Here is a 24,195-nt window from a genome sequence, read left to right as displayed (position 1 = left end):
GACTTATTGTCTTTGATATGCTTAGTAATTAAATTAACAAGATGCATTAATTGTGTTTCTTACTTGTTTCGGTTAATCACTGCCCAATACATGCTACCTGTTGATTGATTGTTTGTTTACATCCTGTATGGATATGTACCTGATTCCACATGCTCATGGGTAGTGATATAACCATATTTTACCATGTCAGGACCTAGGTTTGATACCTTATATGATCAGATACCTTGATATGATTCATTCGCTTTTGTGCACATTATGATATGTCCAGAGATTGGTTTAGTATATTACCATGTTTAGTGACATGCACCATTCGCGTGATTGCATCTTGAGTGATTGATTGCTCCTTTATTGTCGAGCACTTTGCCAGTTGTCATCACCTGGGTAGCGGGACCACCGTGGTGTTGTGGCTTAGTGTGACGCAGCGTGTAGCACGTTAGAGATCCCTCCCGTCACAGTGTACCGGGATGAGCGTTGCGCTCCCCGTTTATGATTTGGGGTAGGAGTATGTGTGTCTCGACAGCATCCCGTCCACTCATCGCAGAGTGCACGGTTGTCACAGCCCTACCCACTGGTCCCACTTTTGTTGTGAGTTGGTGATGGCGTCGGGGTGACCATGACATTGGCATCGTATGCATGATGATTGTTTGTGTTTGTGTTTGTTGCACTTATATGCTGCACGTTGCTTGGATACCTTGATTGGCATGCATACATTATACCTTCGGACTATTTGTCCTTTTACCGGGTCCTGGTTAGTTTCTCCTGTCTTCTTCGGTTTGCATTTGTCTTTATTTTTATCGAGTACGATTAGTCTAGGTGTTATTTCTTTACTGCATATCAGCCTGCGGGTGTTGGACTCACCCGCCTCCATTGTTGTTATTTTCGGGTTGATGCTGGCTGGTCCCCACAGACGTAGTGCTACTCCTCTCTGGATTTTGAGTTGTTGTTTTATTTTAGCTTTTCATTATCGGACTTTGTTTTAGTTTTGTTTTGGACTTTACATATGGATAGTGTATGGAATCTTTCCATTTGATGGACTTTTGGTATGATTTGGATTTATTCTACTACATTCTTGCCTGACGGCAGAAGAGGTGAGTTCGTCGGTTTGAGCTTTACGAGTGTAGTTGAGTAGGGTGGTTTTCGAGTCAGTATTACTACTTTGTTTGATTATATATAACTGCGTGGTGATGTTTTATTTTGTTATTATTCCAGCCGATGTAGAAAAGTTTGATTGCGTACAGGGGAGATCTTGTCGAAATTTTCTCGGACGAGGACTCCTCCGGGGCGTGATAATTTAGTGGTATCGAGCACGTTTTACGATCTTGTTTTCGTATTTTGGATGTTTGGGATAACTGATACCAATTTATTTACTTGGTATCGAGCGCCAAGTTTGCGATACTTGTTGGATTTTTGTATTATGGATTTTGAGATATATCTGATACCAATTATTGGTATCGAGGAGGATCTGCCTTTGGTGTTCGAGATTTATCGGATACTTGTTGTGTATTACGGATATTTGGGTTAGCGAGTTTGCGAGTCAAACGGGCATTTTTTCGATATGGTTATCGTTTGGATTGATTTGGATTTAGTGATATTTTGTTGAATTTTGAGGTCAAAGTTGGGGGGCGTTAACATCTCCGCATGAAATAGGTATGATGTTTATTTTATGATAGTTATGACATGTATTAGCACTTTATCTTTAGTACTGTGTGGTTCTTGTAGCTTATATTACATGTGATGGGTTAGCCACTGATCTTGCTCGACCCTAATAGAGATCAAGGATTATAGTCTCTGGTGATTTTATATATTTTACCATCAGTAGTTTTAGCTTTTGTTACTACTAGTTGGATAGGAGATGGAGGCACATATCAGCCTCTGCTATTGTTAGCTGGGTAATGGAAGGTACCTATATATTCCTGTGGACTTAGCCAGTAGAGTTTTTTTATACTCATATCTTTTGGATATTAGGGTATCCGATACGATGAAAATTGGTCATTTGAGAGTTATCATGTTTGATCATTGTTGAGAATGATTTGAGGTTAAGGGATATTGGGAGATCAGATATTGTGATGTGTTGATTTCTAATGATTTATGAGGGTAAAGGTTATGTGGTTGTTTGATGATCTATTAGTGGATAACTATTTTGATGATCTATTATTTGGGTTGTTGTTGATGGTGACATAGTGAGTGTCATGTATGATATTCACAGGTTTGATGTTTATAGTTGGTGATCGGATTATAAATCGGGTGCTAGAGAGTTTATGGTTTAGAGTGCCTATGAGATTTTAATAAATCTGGTTAGTTGTGGTTAGTTAACGGGATGAAAAAAATGATATTTGTTTCATCTGATATTGAACTATGTGGATAAATATTGATCGATGTTTTGAATGCTAATTTGCCCTCATGGGAGTAGAGACTGATTCATCTGATATTATGTGGGCTGATATTTTTGAGGATAAAAATGAGAGTGTCTTGATGTTCTTGAATTCTGACTTTTTCTTTTGGGTCGTACACATTTATACATGTGATTATTATGGGTTTCTAGTTGATTATACCCGAGTGGATAGACATACATGTCTGATTGTTTATTGGAGGTATTTGTCAATTAAAAACTATGTTGTGGAATGTGCACATATGTTTGAGTGTTTTATTGGATGTATCTTATCGATTCAGTCTGAGTTGTGATATGTACAGATGTGTTCGGTGTAATATTGAGGTATCTTGTATATTATATGATGGTTCTGAGAGTATACTCGTGTCGATTATGATTTGTTGGAAGTATTACGTTGATTATATTCTTGGTATAGGTGTATATATGCCATGTGAGGTTGTTTGAGGTGTATTGTCGATTATACCTATGTTGATATATGCACACGGGTTCGGTAGGTATTGTTGGAGGTATCACACTGATTTATACATGTGCTATGAGTGTGTTTGGTGTGTACAAATTGGAGGATTATGTCGATCATACATATGTTGTACGAGCAAGGGTGTCAGGTATATTGTTGGTAGCAGCATGATGATTCTACTTATATTGAATGCAGAATGTGGAGTGTTTGCATTATGTCATTTATTGGATTACCCTGTCAACCCATTTTCTTATCAGTGGGTGACACTACGATATTGATAGATTTGACGATGAGTTTGATTTGCTTACTGGATTGTTATATCTTTGGCTGCCCACAGTGATATGTGGTTGAGTGATCTCGTGCAGCCTCTAGTTGGATAGTTAGGTGCCTTGGTCATTTATGGATTATCCGTGGTAGCGGGACCTCATGCAGTCTCTGGCTAGATAGTAGGGTGCTTTAGGCACTTATGTTTGTTTGTGGTAGGCGTAGCTCCCACATATTTCAGATGGTTGTGGTGGGCGTAGCTCCCATATGATCGTTTTTGGTGGAGCGGAGTTCCCACATATACATATTTCGGATTGCTTGTAGCGGAGCATTGCTCCCATATCTATTGCAGATACATGTTATAGATTATTTGTAGTGGAGTGTTACTCCTACATATTGAGGATTTCTTGTGGTAGAGCGTTGCTCCCACATATGTGGTATTTTCTGTGATGGAGCGTTGCTCTCACACTGGAGGATCTATGCTTAGATGATTTATATCGTTGGTGATCATATTTCAGATTTATTGTCGAGGATCTTATGGATTGGGAATGTCTGTGATACGGACATTATGTGTATTGGTTTTACCATTAGGGCTTGCGGAGCCTTAGATGTTTTCATGGACTAGATGATTTGGGTATCCCTAGGATATTGGATCAGAATTCGTTATCGTTATTGATGATGTGGTGTTTTATTCCTGATCTGAGGTGTATCACGTACACTATCTTTGCATAGTTCTAGAGATGTTTCGACTGAAACGTCTAGATGTGAAGATCAGTAGTGCGTATTTTGGTTGTCTTCTGTGAGATGTTTGAGACACACGGTCATCGGTAGGAGTATACCGTGGTTCCACAGGAGATCGAGGTTGTTACCGTTGGGAGTAGACGGAGTCTATAGAAGAGGCTCACAACTTTCTTTGTTTAGCTCGATATTTCCGGAGATATGTTGAGGGTTTCTCTCGGATAGTTATGTCACTGACACGCCTGACCTGGAAAGGCGTGAAGTTCACTGGGATGAAGATGACAAGACCAGCTTCTAGGAGCTGAAGCGGAGACTAGTGTCGGCTCTAATTTTGATTTTTACCTTCCGGAGAGGACGGATATGTCCTCTACACCGACGCATCTATTCAGGGTTTGAGCGCTGTTCTGATGCAGCACGATATGATAGTCTCCTATGCTTCTCGTCGGTTGAAGGATCATGAGAAGAACTATCGGAGCAAGTCGCCATTATTTTTACCATGAAGATTTGGCGACATTATTTATATGACGTTATATTTGAGATTCTCACTGACCATAAGAGTCTCAAATGTCTGTTTACTTAGAAGGAACTTAATCTCTGACAGAGGAGATGGATGGAGTTCCTGAAGGATTTTGATTGTACCATTAGCTATCACCCGGGGAGAGCTAATGTGGTTGCCGATGCGCTTAGCAGAAAGTCCGGAGGAACTTTAGCTTGCCACCGAGTTGTGGTCACAGACTTGATTTAAGGTTTCTCCGATTTGGGCCTTGAGGGGTAAGGACAGATGAGCGGGTACTTTGGTTACCATGGTTGCTCGATCGTTGATCAGGACAAGGATACGAGAGCCATAGACTGCTGATCAGTATTTGCAGTTTAATTACAGCCAGATAGCTTCCAGGCAGCAGACCGAGTTCACACGAGACGAGGAGGGTGTTATACACTACCGAGGCAGATTTTACGTGCTTCAGTCTCATCCGGTCTTATAGGAGTTACTTCCGGAGGCTCATCGTTCATGATTTGTTGTCCACCCAGGCGGTACCCGTATGTACCAAGATTTGAGGTGTTTCTATTGGTGGAACGACATGAAGGACGACATGAAGAAAGACATCGCATAATTTGTAGCGAGATGTCTTGTCTGTCAGCAAGTGAAGGCCGAGCATCAGAGATCTGCCGACTTACTTCAGCAGATTTCTATTCCTGAGTGGAAATGAGAACACATTACTATGGACTTTGTGGTGAGTTTGCCAAGGACATGACGAGGCCATGACGCGATTTGGGTAATCGTTGATCAATTAACCAAATCCGCGCATTTCTTAGCGATCCGGAAGACTGATTTCTTGGATCGATTGGCAGATCTGTATTGTCGGGAGATCATCAGATTACATGGGGTTCCTTTGACTATTATTTCGGATAGAGACCCCGGTTCACGTCTTGTTTTTGACAGAGACTGCAGCAGACCTTGGGCACGCAGCTCTGTTTCAGTACAACTTTCCATCCGCAGACAGATGGACCATTAGAGCGGACCTTTCAGACTCTAGAGGACTTGCTGAGGTCTTGTGTATTGGATTTTCGGAGGCAGTTGGGAGGACCATTTGACATTTGTAGAGTTCGCCTACAACAACGGGTTGCATTCGGCTATCCAAATGCCACCATTGAAGTGTTGTATGGTAGGCCTTGTCGGACACCCACCCTTTGGGATGAGGTTGGGGAGACCCAGATGTTGGGACCTCATAGAGCTCAGCATAAGGTAGAGTTGGTCTGTACTATCAGACGGAGGATGTCAGAGGCGCAGGACCGCCAGAAAAGTTATGCTGATCGGAGACGCAGACCACTAGAGTTCTCTGTTGGCGACCATGTATTTCTGCGAGTTTCACCCACGAAAGGGGTGAAGAGATTTAGCCTCAGAGGTAAACTAGCTCCGCGGTACATTGGTCCGTTCGAGATCTTGGAGAGGATTGTAGCGGTAGCTTACCGGCACTACCACCGTCCCTGTCAGGCGTTCACGATGTATTTCACGTATCGATGCTTAGGAGATACGTGCCCGACCCGACACATGTGTTGGCAGATATCCCAGTTCCAGTTCAGCCTGACATTACATATGAGGAAGTTCCGGTACGGATTCTCGACCGGAAAGAGCGCCAGTTGCGGAACAAGACTATCCAGCTGGTTAAAGTCGGATGGCAGCATCACTCAGACGAAGAGGCTACTTGGGAGCTCGAAGATACTATCCGAGCTCGATACCCCCATCTTTTCACTTGAGGTATGTGGTTTATTTACCGTTCAGCATTTATACTCTATATCTGTTATTTGTACTTGCTGATGGTAGATAACGAAATTTGGGGACCAAATTTTTATAAGTGGGGGAGAATGTAAAATATCGGAAATAGGCGAATATGAATAGAGGAATTTTCCGGAATTTATGGAAATTTTTCGGAAGATTCTGAATTTATGGACTGAGTGATAACCGATGGAAGGATCACCTAAAGATAGTGGAGGCTAATTGGGATTATATATATATTCTTTTCCTTTTATTTCTTATTTCTTTTTTTCTTTTGTACTTGAACGTCATCCTCTTCTTCTTCTTTATCTTTCTGCATCTCTTGTTTTTCTTTTTTATTAATAGTATTCTAATTTACTATTATTATTCACTCTTTTCCTTCGTATCTTCTCATTTTTCTTGATTTTTTATTATGCCTTTGTTAATAAGTATAAATTTTTATACAGGCTTTTAGTCTTCTTTTAGCCTCGCGACACCCACCCGACGGCGTCACCACCTGCGGTGCCGCTGGCCGAGCCCTATCTCCGATCGCCGAGCAGAGCAGGTCTCTTGCTTCTACCTTAGCTCTGTGCCCTAGTGTCCGACATCTCCTGGAACAGCCGAGTCTTCCTCTCGCACGAAATCAGCACAGCAGTGCCCTTTCGCCACTGTCCTTGTGCCCTAGCATCGGTCGGCCAGCCGTCAAGTGCTAGCAGCAACTTTGACGGATCCTAGGTCATCACAGGCAGTAGGAGGGAAGAGGTAATATGTATGATTGTTGATTTGGGATCTTATGTTGGATTTGTTGGCTGATAACAGTGGTATTTGTCACTGATTTCTCACAGCAGCTTCTCCGGGTCTCGACGGTAAGTTCTTCAGGATTTGAGCAGCACTGAGGCATCGAAAAATTTGAGGTAAGGTTTAGGGTTTTTGAACTTCGTGGATATTGATTAGGTATATGTTAGAGATTGGTAGATTGGATTAGCTTTAGATTTTTAATCTCATGTTATGATTAGGGTTAAGGAACTAACCCTGGTGGACCCATTGATTTTATTTAATTAGGGTTCATTAATTTTGTTGGATGGATTAGTTGGATCCAATTTAGAACTTCTTAAATTGGATTAGAATTTAATTTGGCTAATTGTGGTAGGATAGAATTAGCTAAACTAGACCTTATGTTTAATATACAGGACCTTGACGCGAGACGAGTATCTCGGAGTCAGATTTGGACCATTTTATCGGAGGCGGGTACTTTTGACTTATTGTCTTTGATATGCTTAGTAATTAAATTAACAAGATGCATTAATTGTGTTTCTTACTTGTTTCGGTTAATCACTGCCCAATACATGCTACCTGTTGATTGATTGTTTGTTTACATGCTGTATGGATATGTACTGATTCCACGTACTCATGGGTAGTGATATAACCGTATTTTATCATGTCGGGACCTAGGTTTGATACCTTATATGATCGATACCTTGATATGATTCATTCGCTTTGGTGCACATATGTCCAGAGATTGGTTTAGTATATTACCGTGTTTAGTGACATGCATTCGCATGATTGCATCTTGAGTGATTGATTGCTCCTTTATTGTCGAGCAGCCCGGATTTCATCTGTTATTCGGTGCTCCGTTGTGGCCTTCGTGGGTAGCGGGACAGTGGTAACCGCGTTTAGCTCTTCCGGTGCTCGTTGGTCCGCTCGTGGGTAGTGTGACCTTGTACGTTAGAGATCCCTCCGTCGCGGTGTCTGGGAGATGAGGCGTAAGCTCCCGTTTATGATTTGGGGTAGGAGTATGTGTACTCTATCCGCCGGTCACTCATCGGAGTAGTGATCGCGAGTGCGGTTGTCACGACCCTACCCACTTGGTCCCACTTTTGTTGTGAGTTGGCTGGTCGTCGGGGTGACCGTGACATTGGCATCATATCGTGATGCATTTATTGTTGTGTTTGTGTTTGTTGCACTTATATCCTGCCGAATTGCTTGGATACCTTGATTGGCATGCATCTATACCTTCGGACTATTTGTCCTTTTACCAGTCTGGTTAGTCTGATTCTCTCTGTCTTCTTTATTTTGTCAGGAGATTGTACGCGTGATTAGTGCTAGATGTTATTTCTTTACTTTATATCTACCTGCTGAGTGTTGGACTCACCCCGCCTCCATTGTTGTTATTTTCAGGTTGATGCTGTCAGGAGGGAGTTCCAATCGCTGGTCCCCACAGCACGTAGTGCTACTCCTCTGCTGATTTTTGAGTTGTTTTATTTTAGCTTTTCGCTATCAGACTTTGTTTTAGTTTTGTTTTGGACTTTACATATGGATAGTGTATGAAATCTTTCCATTTGATGGACTTTTGGTATGATTTGGTTTTATTCTACTACATGCTTGCCTGGACGGCAGAAGAGGTGAGTTCGTCGGTTTTGAGCTTTACGAGTGTAGTTGAGTAGGGTGGTTTTCGAGTCAGAGTATTACTACTTTGTTTGATTATATATAACTGCGTGGTGATGTTTTATTTTGTTGTTATTATTCCAGCCGCCTGTGGCTGAGGTATTTGTGAGATGTAGAAAAGTTTCAGATTGTCCACCGTACAGGGGAGATGTTGTCGAAATTTTCTTGGACAGGGACTCCTCTGGGGCGTGACATACCTAATGTTAAACGATTGTGGTCTATGTTGGATCGACAAGCGCTAGAGGAGGGGGGGGGGGTTGGTAACTTTCACTTTTCGTTTCAGAAAATCAACGAGTAAATGCAGCGGAAATATAAAATACAGAGACACAAGCAAACACAGGGATTTACTTAGTTCGGAGCTTGTGGCGACTCCTACTCCAAGGTCCACACTCATTGAGCGTTTACTTTGGGCAACAACTATAAAATCGCAAATATTACAAGAGATTATTACAATAATACTGTACTGAAAAACTATACTGACAACAAGAAATTGAAACTTCACAGCTTCGGGTCGTCAGGGTCTTGTTACAGCTCAACCGGATCGTCTCGTTAGCGCTGAAGAAAGATTGCTTTTTCGATGTTGTGTTATGCTGCTGGTCGAGACTGGCTGATATAGGCCGTTGATGGTGCCTTCATGGCCCTTGAGGGCGCCTCCATCACCGGCGGATTTGCAGCGTGGATAAGATCCGCAACTCCCACTGCTTATCCTCTTGAGGGTGCCTCCGATGCCCTTGAGGGCGCCTCCAAGCCCGTCCGAGGCGCCTCCAACTCCTTTGGAGGGTGCCTCCAGCTCCACTGCGTAGACTCCTCATCCCTTGCACTTAAGGCGCCTCCAAGCTCCATGGAAGGCGCCTTGGGTATTGTTCATCCGAGACAAAACTTGCTCTTTTGTCCCTGCAAGATATGTTAGTCCCAAAATACCAAGCATACCATGCAACACAAAGTTAACACATAATAAAAACATAAATATAAATGTCTGACAATTACCAGATTGTCCGGTTCTGACTTCGGATTTATGTCCGGAAACTCTAGGTCGAACCGACGCCTACAGTTCCCTCAGCGGGGAGCGCATCCTCACCTACTCCACTCAGGAGAGTACCTGTTGCCAGTTCGATCCTCCAGATTGACTGGACTTTTGCTCAGCGCCAGAGTTTTCAGGTCTTTTCGCTGGATGTCCGCTCCACGACCCGCCAAGACTTTCCACCTGATCCGCGATACCGCGATTTTCACCTAGAGTTTCTGACTCTAGAACTTTTGCCCGAAGACCTTGACCCGCTAAGGCTTTTCGCCTAGGGTTACCACCCCCTAGGACCTAGGGCTACCGCCTCCTAGGGTTTTCCCTTGCCTAACCGCTACTAGGACTTTTCTTCACCTAAGTTTACCATCCCATAGGGTTTTCCACCTGCCTAACCGCAGCTAGGACTGTTGCCTAAATACACTTAGGACTTTCCTTCAATCTCATTCAAACATATTAGATCAAAAGACAACCTAACTTTGAACCCTTTGACATAATCAAAACACAAGTTCGATCATCGGATATTTCCTACACCAACAATCTTCCCCTTTTTGATTATGGCAACACGGTTCAAAGTTAAGTAAAAATATAACAAACAATAAATAAAGAAATTTAAACATGAGCATCAATGTAATGAAACTCATGCTATGCTCCTTTTATTTTGTTTAATTTATTAATTATTTAACTTTGACTATTCTCTCCCTCTTTGACATAAATAAAAAAGAATACTAAGAAGAGAGAACAAAAAAAATTTATTCTATTTAACTTTAAGCTCCCCCTGAAGAGTAGCTCTTAGCGAAATTTAGTTTTAAAAATACTTAACGTTTTCAATAAAATTTAGATGAACTTAAGTTTTGAAATTTTCATCGCTTTAAAATAATTTTTGAAGAGATGCTTAGCTAAATTGAGAATACTTTAACTTTGCAACAAAAGTTAAATTTTTAGCTTTGAAAACACCTAAGTTTCACCAAAGACTTAGCTAATTGTTTTGAAAATAATTGTTTCGTCAAGTATTTAGCCTTTTAAATTTCAAAAACTTAGTTTTAAAAAGACTTTGAGAACTTTAACACTTAATTTGAAGAAAATTTTATAAAAAACTTAAAATATTTTATCAAATACTTAATTTAAAAAACTTTATATATTAAAAATAACTTTAACCCTTAAAAAAATTTAACTTAACTCCTTTCACTCCCCCTTGATTAATTCCTTAAATATTTTGAGGATCCTAGAGTCTAAGCATGTAAATTAAAATAAAAAAAATAAATAAAAATTATTACTTTCCTGATTTTCTATCTCACTTATTTTAGGTTATCAAGTATGTTGAGCTTATGAGTGCGTGTGAGACGAAATTAATTTTATTTAATTTTATTAATATTTAAAATTGAGATAAGTTTGAATTTTCAGTGAGTTTGAATTTCAAATGAGTAAACATTTAAACTTTTGAAGATTTTGAAAATATAATAAAAATTAATTCAGTTTGATGTTATAACTTGAAAATATAATTTAAAAATTAATTATCATTAAGATTTTGAATCAAATATAATTTGAAAATTAATTATCATATGATTTGAAAATTAATTAAGATTTTAGATTAATTATCATTAAGACTTTGAATTAAATATAATTTGAAAATTAATTATCATATAATTTGAAAATTAATTAAGATTTTAAGAATTTAATAATAAATAATTTGAAATTTAATTATGATTTGAAAATTATAATTTTATAAATAATGATTTAAAAAAATAATACTTTAATTGAAATTAATTAGTCTTTTGAAATTAATTATGATTTGAACCTTAATAATAATTAACTTTTTGAAAATAATTTAAAAAATAATTTCATTTTGAAATTAATTTTTCAAAGTTAATTAAGTTAATTTAATTGAATTAATTTGGAACTACTTTAAACCTAGGTTCATCTCACCCTTTTCTAAGTTATTAATCAGAGAATCTTAATAATTTTGTGAGATGGTTAGTTTTAATTTTCAATTAAATTTCATCTAAAGATTGATTTACATTTGGGTTAGACTCCGGTTTTAAAACAAGTTAATTAAATATTTATTTTAAAGGTCGGTTTCCAAGCTGTGGCAAGGCACTAGGCCTTCTTGGGTATGAGATCATCCACCACTTTTAAACAAAGTCTTTCAAAGAAATTGAATATTTAATTTCCTTATTTTAACTTCTAGGTCTAACTAGTCAAATGTAAATCATACTTAGGTCCTTAACTAGCCTAATCTAAACATGTATCATGTAAACAGTAAAGAAAGAATCAAGCAAATCTATCTATTGATAAAAATAGTCTTTTTATTGGCCCCCCTGGATCATAGCCTCGATAGGGTCTATCAAGGCTGTGGATTTGATCCTTGGGGACCCAATATAGTCTAAGTCCAGCTTGATTAACCAAGTTTGACTTGGGGACTCATGCTTGGACTATGTTTCTATTTGATCTATTTATAATTGACAGATATGATTTAAATTTTTATTTACACTTAAACCTAAGTCCAGATTTATTGTAAACGACTCTTTGTTTTCCAAGAATCATATTAAGATTCTTAGAACCCAACGTGAACCTTTCTAATATGTCTTTAAGTTCTTTAACTTGAGTTTTCAAATTGAAATTTTCTTCCTCAAGTTGTTGGACTTGAGTTGAGCTTGCAATTTGAATTGGCTTAATCAAAGGACTCAAGTTAGTCACTTCCTTAAGGGTTGTTACCTCCTTTTGAAGTGACTTGACCCGGGCGTTGGATTTAGCCAATTTCTTTAACAAATAAGACACTAAGTTTTGTAAATCGTCTAATTGAGTCCCGACGAATACAGAACTTACAGTGGGGTTAGGCCCTTCGGAAACGGGTACGGATCCATGGCTTCACTCGGACTCGGTTTTTGAATCACTCTCTGTTTCTGAATCGGACTCAGTTTCGGCAGCATGTGCTTGTATTGGTAGAGTGAGGAAGTTTGTTTGTTGTTCTTCGTCGGACTCGGATTCATCTGATGACTCGCACCAAGTTGCCTTCAACACCTTCCTTCTTCGTTGCTTATGGTTTGGACAATCCGACTTGTAGTGTCCCTTCTGGTTGCAACCATAACATGTAGCTCCAGTCTTGACCTTCGTGTTTGTTTGAGTCGCCTTTTTCTTTTTGTACAGCTTTCTTACCAAGTTGACGAGTTCGACTATAATCTCATCGTTGTCATCGTCTGAGTCCGATTCTTCTTCTGACTCCGGTTCGGTTCTGCGTCTTGCTTTTGGTTCGCTCGCTTTGCTTGTACTTGCAATCAAAGCTATACTCTTCTCGGCTGGACGTGTATTAATCTGTTCGTGCAATTCGAATTCTGAAAATAATTCATCTAATTTGATTGAAGAGAGATCCTTGGATACCTTGTAAGCATCTACCATGGATACCCACAAGGTATTCCTCGAAAAGCATTGAGTGAATACCTGGTTATGTCTCTATTTTCCACCTTTTGTATGATTGCATGGAGACCGTTGAGGAGGTCTTGGATGCGTGCATGCAATTGGTTTGCTGTTTCACCCTCCTGCAGCTTTTATATTATATAATTTGTTAAAAATAAGATCCCTCTTACTCACCTTCATGTCTGATGTACCCTCGTGTAACTCGATCAGTTTTTCCCACAATTCTTTGGCACTCGAGAACGGGTCGACGCGGTTCAGCTCCTCCTTAGTTAGACCGCACTGAAGTGTATAGGTTGCTTTGGTGTTTGCTTCTACCTTCTTTATCACAGTTGCATTCCAGTTCTCGCACGATATTAGTTTGCCGGTGTCGTCAATTGGGAGTTCAAGGCCGGTTTTGACGATCATCCACACCTTGAAATGAGTCTAAAGGTACGACTCTATTCGACCCTTCTAGTAGCCGAAGTCCTCACCGGTGAAGAGCGGAGGGCGGACTGTGTTGTAGCCTTCTTGATGGTGTTAGAGTGTATACTGAAAGCCTAAGCTTTTGTAGACATTTATTTTGAATAAAGAATCACATTTGGTCAAATTTATCTACATTTATTTGTAGTTGTTTAATTAATTTATATTGTAGATAACATAGTATGTGGTGTCACATACAAAAGATAATGTTATCAGTACCTTATAAATTATAAACAGTACCTCACGACCAAGATGGAAAGGAACAAACCATTGGAAAGGTTGTAGTGTAATTAGGAATTAGTTTATCTTAACTATATAATTACACTAGTACACTAAGAGTGTATTGAGTAGGACCATTAGAGGCCGTTTCTTTTATACTAACTTGATAAAGGAACAAAGACCTCAGTTATTATGGAAGTGTGTGCTTTTAATCCTAATATAATAACAAGCACATATATTTGATATTTATTTCTTTAATTTATCAATGGGTGAGATTTAGTTCGATAAATCAATAAGCCCGATAAGTTGGGAAATGATATCACTTATAGTGTGTGTTGTTGATTATAGAAGGAAACTGTGTCCTAGTGATTTAGGTTGATAATGTCCCCAAGAGGAGCTCATAAGGATTGTCATGTTAAACCCTGCAGGTGAACTTAGTCCGACATGACGATAAGGTTGAGTGGTACTACTCTTAAGATATTAATTAAATGAGTTGTCAGTAACTCACTTAATTAGTGGACATTCGACATCTTAAACACAGGGAGACTAACACACTCATAATAAGAAGGAGCCCAAAAATGTAATTTGGGATTGGTGCGGTAGTTCAATAATAGTTCTCTAGTGGAATGAATTATTATTGATAAAATTAAGTTGTGTGTTCGGGGCTAACACGGGATGCTTAATTTTATCGAGAGACCAAAACCAATTCCTCCTCTCGGTCCCTATCGTAGCCTCTTAGTTATAGAGTACTATACCCACCTATACCCACCTTCATACCCATGTTGTAGGGGCCGGCCAAGCTAGCTTGAGAACCAAGCTAGGGCCGGCCAAGCCTTGGTCCATGGGTGGTCGGCCCTAGCTTGAACCCAAGCTTAGGTGGCCGACCCTATTATAATAGAAAAGAATTTTAATTTTAAAATTTTCTTATATAGAAGATATAATTTAAAAGAGAGATTAAAAATTAAAATATCTCTTTATAAGTATCTACAAAAGATTAAGAAAAGAGATTAAATCTCTTTCCTTATTTGTATATTGAAAGGATATTTTATTTTTCTTCTTTGTAAATTATTCATATGTAGAAAAATTAAAATTATAGAAATTTCTTTTTATCAACCATGAAGGGATTTTAAAAGGAAATTTTATTTTTTAAAATTTCCGGAAACAAATAAGAAATTTTAATTGGTTGATTGAAAATTGCCTTATTTGCTCTTCCATGAGGTGGCCGGCCATGACATGGGTTATTAGGAAATTTTATTTAATTTTTATTAATTAATTCATTTCAAGGAAAGTTAAGGAAATTTTATTATAATTAAATTTCCTTATTTGCCAAAGCTAAGGATTATAAAAGAGGGGGTTTGGGTGCCTTCAAGGTGAACAACCTCTATTCTATTTTCTCCCTCTTTTCTTCCTTGGTGTGGTCGGCCCCTTCAAGTTCTCTTCTCTCCTTTGGTGTGGCCGAACCTCTCATCCTTCTTGGAGATCAAGTGGTGGCCGGATCTTAGCTTGGAGAAGAAGAAGAGAAAGCTTGCATCCCTGGGAGCTTGGTTGGTGGAAAAAGTTCTTCATCTTTTGAGTTGTTTTGTGCTTGGCCGAAACTTGAAGAAAGGAGAAGAAGGTGCTAGGTGGTCCTCGTCTCGGAAGATCGTTGCCCACACAACATCCGAGATTAGAAGAGGAATACGATAGAAGATCAAGAGGTCATTATTCACAAAGAAAGGTATAACTAATAATAGTTTTCCGCATCATGTTAGTTTTGTTTCTTTGTAAAAATATCAAATACAAAAGGCATGCAATTCTAGTTTTTCGAATTAGTTTTCGAAGTTGTGTTCTTTTGTTTTTTCTTTTCCTTGTGATTTGATTGTTCTTAGTGGTTAACCTAGGGTTACTATAGGAAGGTTAAATATTTAATTTCCTTAAAAGGCTTTGTCTAGTCGGTGGTGGTTGCTCCCATATCCAAGAAGGTCATGTACCTCGCCATACAGTATTGGAAGCCGATTTTGGAAATAGATATTTAATTGTCTTTGTGACCTAGGTGATTTGGATCGAATGTGTTAAGTTCCGCAGGAGATCCAAGTCTAAACCTAAAAAAACAAATAAATTAAACTTAGGATCAAACGTGTTAAGTTCCGCAGCCAATCCAAGTTTAATTTAAAAAGAACACATGGTAGCTAGGAAAAGGTTCAGATCTTTGTACAAAATTTTTATACAGTGGAACCAATAGGTTTTCCGAGTAGCAACCAAAAGATGGGCCATTTGAGAAATGAATCTCACACACAGAAAAATAAACAACAAAGATTCCAAGACTAGGTCTTGGATTTAGTAGTGAGGGAAAGAAGAAAAAATAAACATGCGAACTCGAGTGGTGTTGCACCAACTTCGAGGAAAAATTCGATTACGAAAAACCTAGATCAGAAGGCGACAATAATACCGATTCCGATCGACTCCGAAAAACTAAAAAATCATCACAAAAAACTTACTTGACTGGTGGTTGCACCAAATCAAAGCGACCCCGCTCTGATACCAATTATTGGATCGAAAAGCGTTAGAGGGGGGAGGGGGGGGGAGGGGGGAGAATAACGCTCGTGACTTTCACTTTTTGTTTCGGAAAATCAACGAGTAAATGCAGCGGAAATATAAAACACAGAGACACAAGCAAACACAGGGATTTACTTGGTTCGGAGCCTGTGGCGACCCATACTCCAAGGCCCACGCTTGTTGAGCGTTTACTTTGGGCAACACTATAGGCTCGCAAATATTACAAGAGATTATTACAATAATACTGTACTGAAAAACTATACCGACAACAAGAAATTGAAACTTCACAGCTTCGGGCCGTCGGGGTCTTGTTATAGCTCAATTGGATCGTCTCGTTAGCAGTGCGCTGAAGAAAGATTGCTTTTTCGATGTTGTGTTGTGTTGTTGGTCGACACTGCTAATATATGTTGTTGAGGGCGCCTTCAAGGCCCTTGAGGGCGCCTCCATCACCGGCGGATTCGCAGCGCGGATAAGATCTGCAACTCCCGCAGCTTATCCTCTTGAGGGCGCCTCTGATGCCCTTGAGGGTGCCTCTAAGGCTGTCCGAGGCGCCTCCAACTCCTTTGGAGGGTGCCTCTAGCTCCCCTGCGTAGACTCCTCAGCCCTTGCACCCGAGGCACCTCCAAGCTCCATGGAGGGCGCCTCGGGTACTGTTTATCCAAGGCAAAACTTACTCTTTTATCCCTACAAGATATGTTAGTCCTAAAATACCAAGCATACCCTGCAACACAAAGTTAGCAAATAATAATAACATAAATATAAATGTCTGGCAGTCACCGGACTGTCTAGTTCTGACTTCAAATTTTCGTCCGGAAACTCTAGATCGAACCGACACCTACTGTTCCCTCAGTAGGGAACGCGTCCTCACCTACTCCACTCAGGAGAGTACACTTGTTACCAGTTCAATTCTCCAAATCGACAGGCTTTTGCTCAGCGTCCGAGTTTTTAGATCTTTTCGTTGGGCGTCCACTCCACGACCAGCACAGACTTTCCACCTAATCCGCGACATCGGGATTTTCACCTAGAGTTTTCGACTATAGGACTTTTGCCCGAAGTCCTCGACCGCCAAGGCTTTCCGCCTAGGGTTACCACCCCTAGGACCTAGGGTTACCGGGCCTTAGGGTTTTCCCTTTGCCTAACCGCAGCTAGGACTTTTCTTCACCTAGGGTTATCACCCCCTAGGACCAGGGTTACCATCCCTAGGACCTAAGGTTACCATCCCCTAGGACCTAGGGTTACCACCTCCTAGGATTTTCCACCTGCCTAACCGCAACTAGGACTTTTGCCTAAGTACACTTAGGCCTAATCCGCGACATCGGGATTTTCACCTAGAGTTTTCGACTATAGGACTTTTGCCCGAAGTCCTCGACCGCCAAGGCTTTCCGCCTAGGGTTACCACCCCTAGGACTTAGGGTTACCGCGCCCTAGGATTTTCCCTTTGCCTAACCGCAGCTAGGACTTTTCTTCACCTAGGGTTACCACCCCTAGGACCTAGGGTTACCACCTCCTAGGATTTTCCACCTACCTAACCGCAATTAGGACTTTTGCCTAAGTACACTTAGGACTTTCCTACATTCTCATTCAAACATGTTAGATCAAAAAACAATCTAATTTTGAACTCTTTGACATAATCAAAATACAAATTTAATCATCGGATGCTTCCCGCACCAATAATCTACCCATGCCATTCTAAAAATTATTTAAAGAGTCCACTTATGCTTTCAAAATTAGCACACGCATCAAGATGATCACGTAATAGCTTTGGCTAAAACTAGTTCTTAAAGTATTTTTGTTAAAATGGTGAATTGAGAAGATAGGAGCCTTCAAATGCACTCATGATTTTAAAAGTGACAAGCAATTCTAAAGTGGGCATGTAATAGTGTTATCTAAAAAAAAAGATAGATTCGTTATTTTAATGGTCTCTTAGTGCTGGTCTCATGGATATAAAGGGAATTAAATATACGTATATAAATTATAGGTACATGATGAAATAAATTTTAGATCATCAGTTTCTGATCGACGTGACATCCTTTGGAGTTTACTTATTCTTTCAAAATGACCATGTAGTAGATTTGGCTAAAACTATTATATGAGATATTTTTATTGAAATGGTGAACTTAACCAGATAGATTCATTTCAGTCCATCTGTACGGTCTTATTTCCAATATAATTTAAGAATGTCGGGTTGATAATTTTAACCAAGATTGTCATAATTTGTAAAAATTTTGATAGAATACAACTGGTACATGTAAACAAAACTATTATTATACGTAATATTTGAACATACGCTAACTATCATTTACAAGATCTATACAGATAAAATGTAAAAAATATACAAGTTACCAAGTTGTGAAGTTATAAACTTTCTCCTTACACATCATATCTATTCAACATTATTACTGATACAGCAAATAAGGTGGGCCCTCTAAGTCGGGTCAAAATTCAGAAGGCCAATTGACATGACCCAAGAATCGACGACCAAACACCCAAAAATCAATGACCAAAATGTGTATGAGTGTTTTCTTCAAATCTTCGCGAAAACCCTTTTCTAGGGTTCATTCAACGCCTCAATCCATTAAGCCTTTCCCTAATTGATTGTCACGTCAGTCAACCATTCAAATACCTGTAGAATGATTCTTTTTTTAACCTTAATCTATTAGTGAGTCATCTCAATCGATTCATAGAGTTTTAATCGATTACCAATCGATTTCGCAACTCTCTATTTGCTCATGAAAAGGCTTTAATCGATTAAGACTTCTTAATTGATTGCCTCAATCAATTCTTCATTCTCGCGACAAAACACTATTTAATTGATTGATCCAATCAATTAGCAGTGGCTAAATCGATTAGACCAATAGATTCAGCCATTATTTTCTCAATTTCTCTTTGCGAAACTCCCAATCGATTAGGAATCCATCATAATTGATTGGAGTGACCTTAATTGATTATCACAATCGATTAGACTCGACCCAATTGATTGTCCTAATTGATTCCCTAACCCTAACTTGCTTGACCCAAGTCTAAGGTTCCCCTGCCCGATATTTGGTCAACTGTGACCTGCTAGGGCTTCCTCTCATGTCAACTTTCCGTTGGACTTCAGATCACCAAGTGTGGTTCTCCTTGATACCTTAGTTAGAACTCTCCCTTGCCAACTGTGGTCCTCCTTAATTCACTTGGACTTTCCTTTGCCAATGTGCAGTCTTCCTTGATCCACTTGAACTTTCCTTTCCCTAACCGTAGGTAGGACTTTCGTTTGCCAACGTGCGATCCTCCTTGACCCAGTTGATCTTTCCTTTGCCCAACCATAGTTAGATCTTTCCACTTGCCAACATACGGTCTTCCCTAATCCACTTAGATTTTCCACTTACTAACGTACAGTTCTCCTTGATGCACTTGGATTTTCTTTTGCCTAACCACAGTTAGGATTTTTTTTTTTGCCAACATATGATTCTTCTTGATCCACTTGGACTTTACCCTTACCTAACCCTCAAGTTAGAACTTTCCCAGTCAAGTATTTGGACTTAACTTACTTGACCTCTTCTCACATATTGTCCAAACATATTATCCATACATCGAAACTCAAACTCGAATCCACTCAAGCTTAGTTAAACTGACCAATCTTGATCCGAGGATGATTGCATCAATAATCTCCCAACAATCTCCTCCTTTTTGATATTTGACAATATATTTAAGTTAGGCTAACCCATATTTGTCTAACTCCATTCTTCATCCCATTCCAAAGTATGAACGTGGGTTTCTAACTTAAACCCCATATTTTCTCCCCCTTTGATACACATAAAAAACTTTTCACCTTAAGAGTCAACTTGGTCAAAGGGAATCCAATGAAAGTCTCATACCTTTCATTGTATCCTATGCCCACCCTTGAGCATTTATCCATAACAATGAAGGTTTCCAACTTTCATTGTCTCCTTATCCTTAAAAAAAAAATCTAAATCATGTCTTTAAGAAAGAGCTCCTCCTCAAAACATGCACTAAACTTCTATTATTACACCAACAATGATTTAGAGTTCTTAAACCTTTATGAAACCCAAAATTAAAGTTATGAGGTAAATTCAAAATCAAAACTAAATCTCCTCCTTAACTCGAAATTATTCCCCTTTAAACATTCCTTTATTATTTTCATCTAGAAAAATACTCTCAAATACCTATCAAAATACTTTGGAGGGTTAGGGATAGTTAACTCGATTAAACATGACTTAATGAACTGAAATCAAATCATTTTAGCCAAAATCAACATTTTTAATCGATTGGTTTCAACTACTCATTCATTACAGACTCTCCTAATCAATTGAAATTGAGATTCAATTGATCACTATGTGCTAGTCGATTACCCTAATCGATTAGTATCTCTTAATCAATCATTTGATCGATTCTGTGAGCCTTTATGCTCATGAAAATTCACTCCAATCGATTTTCCCTAATCGATTAGGGTGTGGTAATCGATTGATCCAATCTATTGCCATAACTAAATTTCTTATTTTGATTTCAGATCGAATTTTAGAAATGCATAAATAATTCTATAAAATTTTAAAAATCATAAAACTTTGGTGATACGACACGTCATGAGTGACCCCAAAGTTAATGTGGGATTGATAGTCAAGCTGATGTGACAAGTCAAAATTAAGGTGAGGGGTAATTAAAGTTAGGGTGTGGGTAGCTGAACAAACCACCTCCAATGGGTTTACAGGGCTCAACTCCCCACTTCTCATGGGCAAGACTCCTAGCATAAACTCAAGCAATGTTAGAGTTAGCCGAATATACGGAGCTCAGCTCCCCACTTTTGATGGTTAAGGCTCTCAGTATAAACTCGGTCGACCCTAGAGCCAACCGGTTATACAAGGCTTAGTTCCCCACTTCTCATGAGCAAGGCTTCCAGCATAAACTCAGTTGGCCCTAGATCTGGTCGAATATATGGGGCTCAACTCCCCACTTCTCATAGACAAGGCTCCTAGCATAAACCCGAGGGGTCCTAAAGCCAACCGAATATATAGGGTTCAACTTTCCACTTCTCATGGGTAAGGCCCTCAACATAAACTCGAGCGGCCCTAGAGCTAGTCGAATATATGATACTTAACTCCACCCTTCTTATGGGCAAGACTCCTAGTATAAACTCGTGTGACTCTAGAGCTGGTCGGATATACAGGGCTCGACTCTCCACTTCTCATGGGTAAGGGTCTTAGCATAAAGTCGGCCAGCCCTAGAGCTAGCCAGATATATTGGTCTTAGCTCCCCACTTCTCATGCGTAAGGCTCCCAGCATAAAGTTGGTCGGATCCAAAGCTGGTCAGACCCTTGGGACTTAGCTCCCCACTTCTCCCGTGCAAGTCTTTCAGCATATATATTCGCCCGAATCTAGAGCCGGTCGAACCTCTAGACTCAGTTCCTCATCTCTCCTGGATGCGACTCCTAGTTATATCCGCTTGGTCTCAGAGCCAATCAAATCTCCTCTATACGACAACATTGTCAAGGAATTGTAACAATTTGTCAGGAAATAATAGCTACTCACCAGAAAATATTCCTTTATTCTGACATATACATATAATAGAACCTTCCTCTCCTAGAGGAAGACTACTTTACATGCTCTATCACCTGATATATTCTGACACCAGACATTCTCTGACGCCTCATTATTATGGAGGTTATAAGGGTCAGTATAAAAAGAGGGTCCTCTCCATTGATCAGGTACGCACACATAGGCATCCATACTAATATTCTACTGTTCATCTTCTTTTACATTTTCAATCGGTTAATATTCTAACTTGAGCGTCGAAATGTCTATGCCAAGGACCCCTCCCTGGTTCTTACTCTAATGTTCTCGTTGTCTCCGTATGTGGTGTATGTAGATCTGCAGATTCTAGCTCCAAGTCCGCAGCTCCCAACTCAAAGTCTTTCCGCTGTCAATATTCCTGCCACCTCACCGACCCTTTGCCTGCTCAGCTTTCAGACGAGATCAAATTTAGCACTATCTGTGACAACACATTTACCTGTTTTGGAACGTAAAGATGGACTTAGCTGGTTAAATCAATGTTACCATGACTCCGAAGGAATACGAGCTATTTGTGAACGCTAAGTTGCAAGCCTTGTCCCAAAACAAACTACTAATTCTCAATCGCGCTGAGCACCTGCGGCCTCGTTAGAAGAGCTTCTGATATCTGAGAAGAGATCCAAGCAAAAGTAGTCATGTGAGTTCCCCTGAGTGTTTTCAGAACACCCATAGAAGGTTATGCCAAAATAGAGGTCACAAGCCTCCTCAATTGAGAATTACCCTAGAGGGACCCGAGGTGAGGCAAGGCTCTAGTCGTTCGAGAACCACCTGAACCACCCAGTGTGCCTTTCTCTCAAGAGGTACTGGATGAAAAGTTGCCTAAGTATTTCTAACCTTTGTCGATTGGAGGGTATGGAGGTAACACTAATCTTGAGGATCATCTCCGAAGATTCGAGAATGCCGCTCTACTACACCGGTATAGCGACGTAATAAAATGCCGAGTGTTTTTGACTACTCTATTAGACTAGGTACAAAGATGGTTTGGTTGACGGTTGGTCAGATCTATTACTTGCTTTAAGGAATTCAGAAAGTCTTCCTGTACCACTTTGCTAGTAGCAAAAGGTATCAAAAGACTAGCCTGAGTCTGTTCATGCTCAAGCAAGGGGCCATGGAATCCCCGCCAGCGTATATCAAGCGTTTTAATCAAGTGACACTAGATGTTCTGTCTGCCACTATCAAGAAATTAATAAGTGCCTTCTCTGAAGGCCTTCTAAAGGAGAGTTCTTCAGATCCCTTATCATAAATTTGGTAAAAGACTTCGATAACTTGCTGGGGAAGGCAGTCAAATACATTAATGTGAAGGAAACACAAGCCGTCCGGAAGAAGGAGATGCCCTCCCCAGCTCCGACCGACCAAGTCAGTCAGAAGCTAAATCTTTCACTAGTACGCCCTAGAGACCCTCGATCGAATCTTCCGTTGGTTTGAGAAGCGAGAGCAATACAACACGTCAAGGTTGTTCAGACCTCTTTTAACGAACCTCACCAGTGTGTGCCCCGATATTGCACTTACCATCGATCTAACACCTACAACATAAGAGATTATTATCAGCTCGCTCGTGACATGCGTCAAGCAGCCGAGCAGGTCCTGCCATCACCTCAAATCATGCCTCAACTCCTGGCACAATCATCTCCCAACTCCAACACCTCTAAATAGCTGTCCAACACACCTCAAGCAAGGGCAAACCAAGGCGGTCAAGCAGAGGACCGAGGTAAGAAGCGGCAGCAAACCCGAGAAAATATAATCAAGAAAATACTATGGTAAGAGATATCAATATGATCTCTGGAGGTCCCACTGACAATGATTTAACCAGAGCTAGGAAGGCTCACAGTCATCGACTTAAGATTCAAGCGATTGGCTATAGCCAAGAACAAACAGTCGGGCCCCAAATCAGCTTTGGACCTCAAGACTTTAAGGGAGTGGAACTCCCTCATGATGATGCACTCATCATTAAGGCAGTAATTGCTAAACCCTGAGTGGCCCGAGTCTTCACAACACTAGAAGCTCTATCAATGTGCTCTTCAAAAATGTCTTTGGTAAGATGTAGCTTGATGCAGATGAGCTTCAGCCGATGGCCACAGCTTTATATGAGTTTACAGGGAACAAGGTATAACCGATCGACCAGATCAAATTGGCCATTCTTTGGGTACCGAGCCCCTAGTGAGAACCCGAAGAAGCGTATTTATAGTGGTGGATGCTCCGGACGCCTATAACATCATCCTTAGAAGGCCCGCCTTGCATGAATTCTGTGCAGTTGTCTTGACCTTCCACTAGAAAATAAAATTTCCAGTGGAGAGTCAGGTCAGTGAAGTAAGAGGGGAGTAGCTTATCGCGTGGAAGTCTTATGTCTACATAATAAATAAAGAGGCACATAAGCCTCAAAAAATTCAGTATGGGCGAGTGCATGCCATCCAGGAGGAGTCGATGCCTCTGGCTGAAGAGTT

General features: G+C 40.0%; 1 protein-coding gene and 1 long non-coding RNA gene across 4 annotated transcripts; one reads left to right on the top strand and one right to left on the bottom strand.

Annotated features, from left to right (window-relative positions):
* The first annotated feature begins 6,601 nt into the window (after positions 1-6,601).
* LOC121973409 lies at positions 6,602-8,476 on the top strand. Of its 3 annotated transcripts, none has more exons than XR_006109587.1 (3): positions 6,602-6,864; positions 6,948-7,016; positions 8,281-8,476. It is a non-coding gene; the product is annotated as an uncharacterized LOC121973409 (long non-coding RNA). The 3 variants fall into 3 exon arrangements; XR_006109589.1 differs by lacking the exon at positions 8,281-8,476 and adding an exon at positions 7,293-7,347 and having other exon boundaries at positions 6,951-7,016; XR_006109588.1 differs by lacking the exon at positions 8,281-8,476 and adding an exon at positions 7,293-7,341.
* A 4,393-nt stretch (positions 8,477-12,869) lies between these two features.
* LOC121972474 lies at positions 12,870-13,381 on the bottom strand. Its single transcript, XM_042524138.1, has 3 exons — positions 13,151-13,381; positions 13,001-13,098; positions 12,870-12,894 (listed from the first exon to the last, which is right to left on the bottom strand). Exons 1-3 carry the CDS (start codon positions 13,379-13,381, stop codon positions 12,870-12,872), a joined length of 354 nt encoding a protein of 117 aa, XP_042380072.1.
* Positions 13,382-24,195: the final 10,814 nt, after the last annotated feature.

Source organism: Zingiber officinale, chromosome 4A, assembly GCF_018446385.1.
Source record: "Zingiber officinale cultivar Zhangliang chromosome 4A, Zo_v1.1, whole genome shotgun sequence".
NCBI classification, from domain to species: Eukaryota; Viridiplantae; Streptophyta; class Magnoliopsida; order Zingiberales; family Zingiberaceae; genus Zingiber; species Zingiber officinale.
Note: the sequence above shows the minus strand (reverse complement) of the source record. Positions and strands in the feature narration are given on the sequence as shown.